Source organism: Lutra lutra, chromosome 2, assembly GCF_902655055.1.
Source record: "Lutra lutra chromosome 2, mLutLut1.2, whole genome shotgun sequence".
Classification (NCBI taxonomy): domain Eukaryota; kingdom Metazoa; phylum Chordata; class Mammalia; order Carnivora; family Mustelidae; genus Lutra; species Lutra lutra.
In genome coordinates this window covers 171,652,011-171,664,415 of record NC_062279.1, presented here as the reverse complement: position 1 = coordinate 171,664,415, position 12,405 = coordinate 171,652,011, and the positions used below count along the sequence as shown (strand labels likewise).

The 12,405-nt window shown below is 35.9% G+C and overlaps 1 protein-coding gene across 1 annotated transcript in view; it reads left to right on the top strand.

The window, feature by feature from the left end:
- ARAP2 (ArfGAP with RhoGAP domain, ankyrin repeat and PH domain 2) overlaps window positions 1-12,405 on the top strand; it is a 187,313-nt gene that overhangs the window by 81,243 nt on the left and 93,665 nt on the right. Inside the window, 3 exon segments of the mRNA XM_047719085.1 lie at window positions 364-538; window positions 994-1,128; window positions 10,304-10,448. Of these exon segments, the coding sequence (XP_047575041.1) occupies window positions 364-538; window positions 994-1,128; window positions 10,304-10,448 (455 nt within the window).

Below are 12,405 nucleotides of genomic sequence, written 5' to 3'. Positions count from 1 at the left end.
ATTTAACAGCTGCTTCATTATGACATTTTAGATATTTTGTATTTTCTGAGCACCCAGCCATTATCATACTATAGAAGCATAAAAAATGTCTTCCTAATAAGGAACTATGATGGATTGGAGGCTGAACATCACAACAACAGAAGAATGAATTAAAACTCGGAGGTCTTAGGTTGTAATAATTTAAATTCATACAAAGCAGGCCTTTTGAACCTGTTGCTTAATTCAGGGCATACTTATTAGCTTTCTTGGTTAAAAAAGAAGTACAAACTTCATTTTATAAATGGCTCGGCAGAATTCCACGCATTTTAATAGCTAGAATTGTATTTCCTGACCTTAAAATGTGTATTGTCTTTTAACGACTAGGCTCTGTGTGCTGCTGTCGTGAAACCAGATGTTCTGGAAACAATGGCTTTGCTGTTCAGTGGGGCAGATGTCATGTGTACAACTGGAGATCCTGTGCATAGCACCCCCTACCTGCTGGCCAAGAAGGCTGGACAGAGTCTGCAGATGGAATTTCTCTACCATAACAAATTCTCCGGTCAGTCCGTGTCCCTACGTTAGCCTGGTCTCTTCTGATATATATCCCTGAAAGGACTGAAGCACCAATCTTCTTATTTCTCAAAGAAGATAAACCATCAGAATGAAGACAAGTGTGATTATTATAAAGATAGAAGATGCTGAAGACCATGTTTTCTTTCATTTCAAGGAAAATTTTAAGAAATCTTTTATATTTCTTTAATCTTACAAATTAAAGATTAAAATAGTTAATCCCACCCAATCACTTTCATCAGAATTTTATTCTCATTTTCATATGTGACTAATAGAACAATAGCTTATGTGCACATTCAATGCAATGTGAATAAATATCTGTATATTCTGTGGTGAATTTGAAGTAACTTTTCTTCTAGCTGAAAACTCTCCAACATATTCATAAACAAAAGGAAAGTATTTACATTTTAGATTTCAAATGTATTATTTCTGTAATTTTTCCAGATTTCCCTCAACATGACATTCACTCTGAAGGTGGATTAAGTCAAGAGTCCTCCCAGTCCACGTTCCTCTGTGACTTTTTGTATCAGGCCCCTTCTGCTGCTTCTAAGCTCTCTTCAGAGAAAAAACTGCTCGAAGGTATCCTTTCAGCTTCGTTTTGACTTTGTTATCTGATAAAACTTTACTTCATTATCAAACAATTATGTTCAAATTTTGATTTTTTTCCCTTAAGATGTTAGATTTGATCTTGCAATAGAGAAAAAAAATTTTTTTTGAGGATTTATAAATGCTTCAAGGCACAGATATGCTATTTCTTGCACTGCAGCAGGGGTGTACCACTGGGTCGGAGTGCTATGTGAATTCTCAACAGAATTCACTGATGTCTCTTTATGGCCAACCAACTCTGTTTCAGTATTTAAGGGTTATTCCAAAGAAATGTGCAGCTCAGCCCCTTCCCTTAGGGAAAAACACCCTAATTGGGGAGATGATAGAGATAAATGTCAACACATAGGCAGAACGGACAAGTTTTCAGTATATACTCTGTTGGCATTGTAAGGGATACGAAGTAGTTCATTCTGATTTTTAGTGTGCATGTGCGTGAGTAGAATACAGCTTAAGAGTGGTTTGAAAAAAATGATGAGAATTAATTTAACAACCTATTTTCAGTTTGGAGAGTTATCTGAGCAGTCACAGTCGGCATTTCTCCATCTCTGCATCCAGCTCCTAGTGTCAAACGTATACTAAGCATTAGGAATTACAAAAATGAGTAAGACACAGGTTTCATGGTCAATACATGTGAACTAATTTGGGAAATACAGGCAGAAAAATATGAGATCTGTCTCACTGGAACAAAGACAATTTTAAGAGAGATTAAGTTGTATAGGCCAATTGGTGGTGGGCGCTTAGGGGCTTAGGAGCCTTGTATTAATTCCCTAGGTGGCATAATCCAGATGCACTACTCTATCAAAGGAACAATAGGATGAAAAACTGACTTTGGTGTGTTAATCCTGATCTTTGTGCATTTAAAGTGATTATTTCAGTATAAATGCTTTATGTCCAAAGAAGTGCTGTCCCTAAGTAGAATTATATTGGGATTAGCCCTACTTTATTAGATTTTCCAGAAAACAGTAGCTATCCTTTAGTGAGCAGGTACTATGTGTAAAGCATTGCTTTAGGTACTTTACGTACATTAGTTGTAATCCTCATAATTAAAAATGGAGGAGCTCAGCAGGAAGCAGAATTTTACATCTGATTTGTGTTATAATTGTTATTGTAACACTTTGGCCTTGGTCAAAGTGTTGTGGCTGGATTTGAATTTAGATGTTTTTGGTTCTTTCAACAATTGGTTATTAAATGTCTTCCTGCATTCAAACTAAAAAAATGACAAATTTTATAGAGATTTTTCTTGAAATCTTCTATTGCTCTTCAGTATTTAACCCTTAGGTAGTCAGAAGTTGGTCAGAAATGTGGAGGGGAGTACCTGAATAATCTGTGAATTGGCTATAGTAATTATAAGAATAATTGAATACTAAGCAGTTAATGCACTATAAATAAGTTTATAAGTTTTCTAAAATTTTTTTTTCTGAATAGTAGGAGATCTTAGACCTACCCTTCAAATCACTTATAAAAAGATGAAATTGGGAATTTAAAATATGACATTTTCTTTCTAAAACTAAAGTGTATCAAACACTTTTCCAGCTAAAAATAGGCTTTTATTTATTTTTTGGCAAAAATAAAAAAATACTTTGTGCTCATAATATTTATAGACTTAACACTTTGTTTTAATATTTCCTTGAAATAGATTGCTTTTGGGACTCCTGGGTGGCTCGGTTGGTTAAGCAGCTGCCTTCCGCTCAGGTCATGATCCCAGCGTCCTGGGATCGAGTCCCACATTGGGCTCCTTGCTCATCAGGGAACCTGCTTCTCCCTCTGCCTCTGCCTGACATTCTGTCTGCCTGTGCTCACTCTTGCTCTCTGACAAATAAATAAATAAAAATAAAATCTTAAAAAAAAAAAGAAATAGATTGCTTTTCTTAATCACTTGAGGAATAAATTTATGTTTTAAACTTGTAACTAAGTCATTCTTTACTTTTATCTTTTATAAATTTAACTATGGATTTTTTTTTTTTTTTTGGTTAAATTTTATTTCCAAAATTAGAAACTGGTGCATGCTTTGTAATTTAATTGGGGATGTTTTCTCATTTGGGAACATCCTGTTTTAAGTAATATGAAATTAAGCTTTTGCACTTTAGCTATGTAGCACAACAGACGATTTCATTGGAAAATAATCTCCTGGTAATGTCTTCATTTCTTCCATCCAGTTTGTCAGCAAGTTCTATCATTTCAAACTCAAAATAGACCTTGAATCAGTTGGCTGTTCTCCATCTGCACTAAAAGAATCTTAGCCCAGCCACCATCATGTCCTGCCTGGCCTGCAAACCACCTCCCCACAACTTGTCTCCCAGTAACTGCCCTAGCTTCATTCCAAACCATTCTCCAAAAGCAGATTTAGTGATCTTTAAAAATATAAATCAGATCTTGTATTTTCATTGTTTGAGTATCTTCAGCAGTTTCCCATGACAGATTATATCCCTGTTCCTTGGTGTGACCTAAGAGACCCTCCTGTCCCTTTCCCTGTTCATCTCACATTAGTCCTCCCTGCACTCACAGGCCTGGCCCCAATATTTTCCTCTCCATTTCTGCAACATGCCCTTCGGGACTTGGACACTTGCTGTTCATTTTGCCAGGAGGGCACTTCCCCCAGTCTGGCTTTTTCCTCATTTTTCAGGCATCAGATTAGTGCCACTGTAGTGTACGGTCACTGGCAGCTCCTTCCTTTCATGGGGTTCTTCTTATTTCTGTCACAGTATTTAGTGCATGAAGGTGATCCCTCCTTTATTGGTCTGTCTCTCTCTCTCTGGTGAAAGCTCAATGAGACATTAACATTTGCTGGCTTATTTAAGATTATCAAATCTTTGGTGCCTAAAACACAATAGTAGTCATGTATAAATATTTGTTGAGTAAGTGACCATTTCTCTTATCAAGTTATTACCAGTGTAAAAGTGTAAGAAACTTGTTAATATTTTGTTTTTGACTTGCGCCTAGAAAGAGTTGTGGGTCAACAGACACGTGAAAAGATGCTTAACATCACTAATCATTAGGGAAGTGCAAATCAAAACCTTCTTATACCTGTCAGTATGGCAAGGATCTAAAAGACAAGAAATAGATGTTGGAAAGATGAGAAGAGCCGTCATGTGCTGTTGGTAAGAATGTGCATTGGTGTAGCCGCTGTGGACACAGTATGGAGGTTCTTCAGGAAATTAAAAATAGGAATACCATATGATCTGGTAATTCAACACTGGGTATTTACCCAAAGAAAGTAAACACACTAATTCAAAATGGTATATGCAGCATTTTTTATGGTAGCTGAGTTATGGAAGCAACCCAAATGTCTATCCATAGAAGGATAGATGAAGAAGATATGGTGTAGATATACAATGGAATATTACTTAGCTATAGAAAAGAATGCTATCTTGCCATTTGGGGCAGTATCATGGACCTAGAGGGCATTACGCTAAGTGCAGTAAGCCAAATTCTGTATGAATTCACTTATATATGGAATCTAAAAACTAAAACAAATGGACAGATAAACAAAACCAGAAACAAAATCATAAATAGAACAAACCAGGGGTTGCTGAAAGAGAGGGGGTTTGGGGAGAATGGAAAATAGGTGAAGGGGATTAAGAGGCACAGACTTCTAATTGTGAAATAATTAAGTCATGGGGATGAAAGCTGCAACATAGGGAAGATAGTGAGATTGTAATAATGTTGTGTAGTGTCAAGTAGTGGCCAGTGACAGCTATGCTTGTTATGGTGAGTGCTGCACAGTGTATAGAAATATCGAATCACTGTTGTATACTTAAAAGGCATATTGTACAACTACAAACAATATAACATTGTACGTTAGCTAGACTCCAATTAAAAAATCAAGTAATTGCTGACACAAAACGTTTTGTCCAGAAAGTGTCTGCGTAAAAATGAAGAAAAAGTTGAACTACCAAGAAACAAAGTTCTGTTTTGTTTTTTTTTGTTGTTGTTGTTTTTGTTGTTGTTTCTCTCTCAAGAGGCTGTAGGGGTGTTATTCCTATGGAGCACCAGCCTTATGGAAACAAATGAATTATTTGGAAAGATTGAGAGATGAAAGTGTGGCTGTCGCCTTTGCCCCTGACTGGCAAGCACCCGGACCGCACCACTCTGTCAGTGCTTGTCAGGACAACCAGAGAGCAAAATGATTAAACAGGAAGAAAAAAGTTAGCAGAAAATGCATGCAGGTCTTCAGAGAGTTACATGAGGCTTCAGATTGTCAGTTCAGGTTTTCCGGATTTGAAGTTCTTCTAGCCTCAGGTTATGAAGACTGATCTGTATTTTTCTTTTTCTTTTTTTTTTTTTTCTTATCAATTTAGTGTTCATGAAAAGAAAGATTGATAGCTCATGTTAACATCATCTAAGTATAGAGCTGAATAATAGCATCCTGGTTTTGTTTCCTGTTTTCTCCCCTCAACCGTATTTTTTTCCCCTTGGTGTCTTACTGTGATTTGTTGACACAGTGTTTGATTTTTAAAAAGAAAGTGGTTGATGTGGTTTGCTAGAAACTCTGTATCGTTTGTTTATATTTAATTTCATAAATTAGCATTGAGGAATTTTGAAGATCTTTTTGTTCTATCATTGCCTAGCTTGTATAGCCTAAACATTTTCAAGGCTAAACCACATTTATTTTATTTTTTTTAAAATATTTTATTTATTATTTATTTGACAGAGAGAGAGAGAGAGATCACAAGTAGGCAGAGAGGCAGGCAGAGGGAAGCAGGTTCCCCGCAGAGCAAAGAGCCTGATGCGGGGCTCGATCCCCGGACCCTGGGATCATGACCTGAGCTGAAGGCAGAGGCTTTAACCCACTGAGCAACCCAGGTGCCCCTAAACCACATTTATTTTAAATGAAAAGAATTCCTAGTGAAAAGAATTCATTTTCAGTGAATGCTGAATACCATCAGTTTAGGAAATCCTTCATCAGGAAACAACTTCATGGTTTCAAAAAATAATAGTTTGTCTTCCCTGTCTTGGATTTACAGTTTACATGTGTATTAGAAGCTATGACCTTCACTCTCTCTAATATGTTTTAAAAATGGACATACAAGCTCCAAATGTGTAACAGGCACAGAGAGGCAGTATTGTTCAGTGGTCAAGGGGCTTGGTTCTCAGAGCTTGGCTGCCTGGGTTCTACTCTCCACTCTGATGCTAGTACTTGTGTGATCTTGGAGAAATCGGGTAACCATTCTGTGCCTGTGGACGGGCTACAAGGGAGGGGTGTATGATAGAACTGACCTAGTAGGGTTTTTCTGAGGATTCAGTGAGTTAACGTATATACGATGTGGAGACGAGTGGATGGCATGTAAATATGATGACCGAAGGGCTGAGCAGCAGGAGAAGCCGCAGCAGAGGGTCTGTCTATATATGCAGCTGTTTCTGATTTCCCCCAGGTGGCAGCTGACCCCCAGGTCCCAACAGAAGTATCCATGTCCCTTCATCATGGTATTTCAGTAGCTCACCTCTGGAGTCCTTTCTTGTGTTTGAGCAAATTCCAGTAATGTTTTTCTTCTCTGATCTAAATACCAAGATTGAATAGAAAGAATGAATGTCCCCTTCAGCCACTCCAACCACCAGACACACCAGCTCTTGTCAAACAAACAGCTTCTGTCCTGAGAGTTACCCTTTCTGTGGTCCCGGTTTTATTTCTGGTATTGGTTAACAGTAAGACTTCCTCTGTAGGAGAGCGTGTGTTCTCAAAGTCAGACTTAGGAGAGCCTATGTGAATTGGGCTAAGCAGACCGACACAATCCGGCAGAAGCTTTTCGTTGCTTCCCAAATGAGTGAGTGCCAGATTTCCTATCACAGCTTTGTTATTATAAATCCTCAAAGGTAATACCTGCGACTGCTTTGTCTGACCTCTTGCCCATTTCCAGTTACGAAAAAAAAAAGAAAAAAAAAATCAAGGATTATAGTGATGATAATGCCATAGTACTAAATCCTCTCAAGCTTCTGTTTCTAACCGAAAATGAGTTTGTACTCACCTTTTTAAAGGATCTATCATTTGTTTTCCATTAGAATTTACATAAAAATTAGATTCTAGCATTTCCATTTATTTTATGCATCGTGCATTTGGCACTTTTTATTTAAGACCTTCCAGTGACTCCCACGTGTCTGCCAAGAAAGGCATGAACTCCTGAACATTTGTCACATAAGACTCCTGGGTCCTGGCCTCTGCAGTGGGTCTGTGGTCTTCTTTCCTATTTGCTAACTTCATGTGTAATCTGGTTCTCTGGCCAAATCGATTTTTGGCAGTTTCCCCTTTCCTTGACTTTTCTCACAGTGTTTTTTCCCCAGGATTATGGAGTAGTTAGAGCTCAAAATGTATTTTTCACTACTTTAATGTCTTTTCAGTTATAAACAACTATTTTCAAAAGCTATGCTTCTCTGTGATACAGTTTATCATTCTAGTCTGAGGATGGCTTCCTTCCATGAATGCTTCTAACCCCGAAAGGCCCCCCTGCCACCACCAGGGCCTAGTCTGAGGATGGCTTCCTTCCATGAATGCTTCTAACCCGGAAAGGCCCCCCTGCAGGGTTATTACTGCAGACATACCTCTTCTTGAACTGGACTGCACACTGCTTGAAGACAGGTGGTGGGATTCCTAGCTGTGCCAGTAATTATTTATGTACTCAATAAATGTGCATTTTTTTGCTTTATTCTTTATGAGGATTATCCTCTTCATCTGAGTACATTATTTTGAAGTAGTTTTATAATTCCAGTTAGTTAATACTTTGCCTTTTCCTTGTCTTATATCTCAAAATCTACAATGAATATTCATTTAAAAATTATGGCATTTCATGATTTCCATAGAACTGTGCAGAGTACATACTATGACTCAGGATTTGGCAGTCCTGGATGTTCAGGACTGACACAATCCGGCAGAAGCTTTTCATTGCTTCCCAAATGAGTGAGTGCCAGATTTCCTATCACAGGAATTTAATGTTCTTCCATTAAATTCCACTCTACCTTCCATTAGGCATTGGTCGGGTCTCTGTGAGCTTTCTTTCCCAGTACCCACAAGGAATTCTTTGTGCTGTTTTCCTCTGACATTTCTGATTCAGCTTTTCATTTGGCAGTTACTCAGAATACAATGAACCTAAGCTCTCAGGATTTTGCCCTTTTAAGTAATGGTTTTTGAGGCTAAACACCTTATCTTGTTTTCTTTCCAGAATTCAATAGGAGTAAAACAAGCCTGAACAGACCTGTTTCCGAAACAACGCTTTCTTCCCAGCCCCGCAATCTTCCATTAAATTCCACTCTACAGACAGGCTTTATATCTTTTTTAGAAATGACCCAAACTTTTATCTTCAAAATTAAAAGGGAAATTAGAAGGCCTTTAGGAAGTAGTTTCTGACTTCTTTAAGTCTCCATTCAGTTGTAGCAGTTAATAACTTTTCCTCCCTTTGTATCCATTTCCATTGTCAATAACAATCGTCTTTAGCTTAAATTCCATTTATTACAATGTTATTTCTATGTGTACGCTCCATTGTTGATACTCATGGCTACATTGACTGAGATGTTCTGTTAACCTGTATGTATTACTGTACTTCCAAACTGATATTCTCAGAATTGATGCATTAGCAGAATTTGGCTTATTATGTACCTTTAAAGTAATGCTCCATGGTTAACATTGTTGTGATCAGTTTTTATTTTTCTTTGACCCTTTCAGTTATTCTTGTTCATCAACCCCAAACAAATCATTTCCGGTTTTGGTTTATCAACCCTTTTCCACCTTTAGTTGGATCTCAGTTGTGATTTCTGAAGCATTCTTGCTACCCTCCAAAACTGTTTATTTCTTTTTACCCATTAAAAAATAGCTTGGCCAGTCTCTTCTATTTTCTCTACTTTTGTTTTCAGACCTTTGAGATTGCTGAGAATTGCCAATTAGGGAACCATGCCTTTTGAGTTGGCCAAAAATTCAATTTTTTTTTAAACTAATCTGGAAGTGACACACTAATTGGTGATCTTTATAAGCATTTTCCCCCTAATTTTTATTTTACCAAAGCAGTACATGCACAAGCATAATACAGCTTTAATGGAAAACATATTTGTTCCTTTTTTTTTTTAAATTTTTAGACATTATTCTTTGTCTTGATAAATTCTTTTTATCTAATCTTTTTCCTGAAAGTAATATTACTTCTTATATTACTTCTATAATCTTACAGCTCCATCATCTTATACTGTCTTTTTCTCCCTCATGTTTTACTTTTGGGAGACTTTCTTTTCTAAGCTTTCTCTCTCTCTCTCTCTCTTTTTAATTTTTAAATTTTTAAAATTCATGATTCCATTTTAAGTTACCAAAATATATTTTTTGTGTTCTTAAATTTCCTTTTTAGAACATGTTTTCTTGTTTTATGTCTACAGTATCTTCCCTTGACAGTCTGATATTACTTATAGTTTAAAAAATTGATTATTTTGGTTTTGGTCTCTGTCTTTTATGTTGGAAACTTTCTTTTAAATGTTTGGGATCAGTTGTCAGAAGATTCTATCTCTTGCTAAGAGTGTTGGGATTTGGAGCTTGGTTATCACTGGCTTCCTTTTGTATGTAAACTAGGAGTCTGTAGAATGTCCTGTAACCACTTTGTTTCTAGAATGGCACCTTACCTCTGTCTCCACACAGTGCCTAGACAGCCACTGATAATCCATAAGCTAATACATGTGGCTTTGTTTTAATAAATCTTTATTTATAAAAACAGGTGATGATACAGATTTGGCCTGCAGGCCACAGTGTAAGTCCCCTTACAATGTGAATTTAAATTCCCTAACCAGGGCATTAAGGACGTGGCAGGGTAAGGCCCCTTTCTTCTTTTGCATACCTACCCAACATCGACCACAGTCTGTCTTTTTACACTACATGTATTCCTCTGAATAGTGCAGACATCAGTCCTTACTGTTTCAGAGTTGTTTCACAGCAATCTCCTTATGGATCTGTCTGCTTTTCTGGTCATCCATATCATCGTTATTTTTGTCTTGTACATTCCTTGTTACTAGAGTGTACATTTTTTAAGAGCAGAGAAAGGGACTATATATCCCATACAGCAGTAGCATACTCTTTACACAAAATAGCAAATTAATAAATTTGAATCCTGTTGTTATTTAAACTGTGTATTATTTAAAAATTAGAATTATGATGTAACTCACTTTGTGATTTGTTTTAAATTTCTAGAGACAAATAAAAAGTGGTGTGTTTTGGAAGGAGGCTTCTTGAGTTACTATGAAAATGATAAGTCTACCGCACCTAATGGCACCATTAACATCAATGAAGTTATCTGCCTGGCTGTACACAAAGAAGACTTCTATTTAAATACTGGGTAGGTCTACTGTTAAACAGGTAGGAGGTGAACAATAGTTTCTGATATTTTTCATACCTAATAAGAGTTTTGTTGATAATTCTTCATTTACTTACTGTAGAAGGGTTTAATAGTTTCTTGAAGCCTAATCATTTTGCAGCTTCTGGAAGTTCCTTAGGGAATTTGCTAAAAAGTAGGAAAATTAAAATATTATACTGGGTACTCTGAAAGGCTAATGTATTTAAATCTAATCTTAAATTTATAGCATTCCATTCTAGAACATGTAGTCCTAAAGTTTTTATAATTTACTGATTTGAATGGTGGACTAGTAGCAGAATTTATGCATTCATTTAATACATTATCATTCAAAGGAAAATATTCAGTAATGACTTATTTGCATTAAAATAAAAAAATAAATATATTTAATATATTGAAATGCTATATTATTAAAGCATTATTAAATTAAAATTTAGCATATTGAAATGCTAAATTAAATACCTAAAGATTTACTTTAGCATTTTAATGGTCTCAAAAAAGTTGCAGTTAAAAGAGCAAGCATTATTTATTTGATATATTTGACTTGAAGAATGTTTTATTAATATTTTGTGAGGACTTTTAAAAACAAACCGTCTAAGATACTTGGTGTGAAAGTTACATTTTATAATGTAATTAATAAAAAATTTTAAATATTAAAATCTGCATAAGTCAGTTTCATAGAAACATCATAATATAAATTTCATGAGAATAGAAAGAGATTTTCAAAACTTTGTCATTTACATAATATTACATTTAACATAGTATCATTAGTATACCCTGAGCAGTATATCCCAGATGAAGTGACTATTGTTTCCTAGTAAATCAACAAAACTGATTATTAGTTGAATTTGTTTTTGTTTTAATCTTAATAATGCTTTTATTCCAAATGAAGTATAAACTTAATGTGGCTTACTGTGAAATATTAAAATAAAATGCATTCTAATATTCGGTTGCTCAATTAGTAAATAAAATATAAGTTAAAATAATATTAGTTTATGTCAGCATGTAATCATTCATGCTGATTAAAATAAAACATTCTTGATAGAATGTTCCTGATACAAGTAGGCATGCAAGAGAAACAATCCACAATGAAAGAAGGTTATGAAGTATCTATTGCAGCCATGCTCTGAGTCTCCTTAAATAGCACTTTAAAGAGTTTGGACTCACTGATGTAGGCAGTAAGAGGTTTTTGAGATTTTATTTAGATTTGTATTTGAGGAAGAAAGCTGGCTGAAGTGGTGAGAGAGAGATGGGAGGATGAGAGACCACAATTACTGAGAGTTTACCTAGAGGAGGAGATCATTAAAAAAAAAAGTGAGTTGAGAGAATGTTATGATTGAACTAATGAGATTAACTCTCTTGACGGGATGAAGAGCTGCTGTTAAGAAGAAATTAAACCCCAAGTTTTTGAGCTTGTTGATGAAATAGATGGTGATGCCTCTGAATTAAAGGAAACATGAGGCAAATACAAGCAGTGTGGGGTAAAAAAGAGGAAGAAAGATGATTTGGATATTGAGTGTTTTGAGATCTTTTAGGTAACAACAGCAACGTACTTAACATATTCCGGGAAATAGTTGGAGATCTGGATGAGGGTCCCAGGGGAGAATTTAGGACCTGGGATGTTGCTCTAAATCTAAAATAAGGAAATAAAATTTTGGGATAAGATGATATAATGGGAGGAATATCTGTGAAGTAAGACAGGAAGAGGGCTGATTAGAGAATGGTTTGGACAGTGTTTGCTTTAAAAAGGGTGTCAAGATGGCCTGGTCTGGGAGGGAAGAGGAGACCAAAGGGATTGTCGCATTATTCAACTAATGAGTGTCCGGGGCATGAACACAGTCATGTATTAGAGTGATTCAGTCATCAGAAGGATATTCCTTTTGTCTGATACAGTGTATTCCATTTAGTCAAATGAATTAAAATTAATTGCTGGAAAAATATG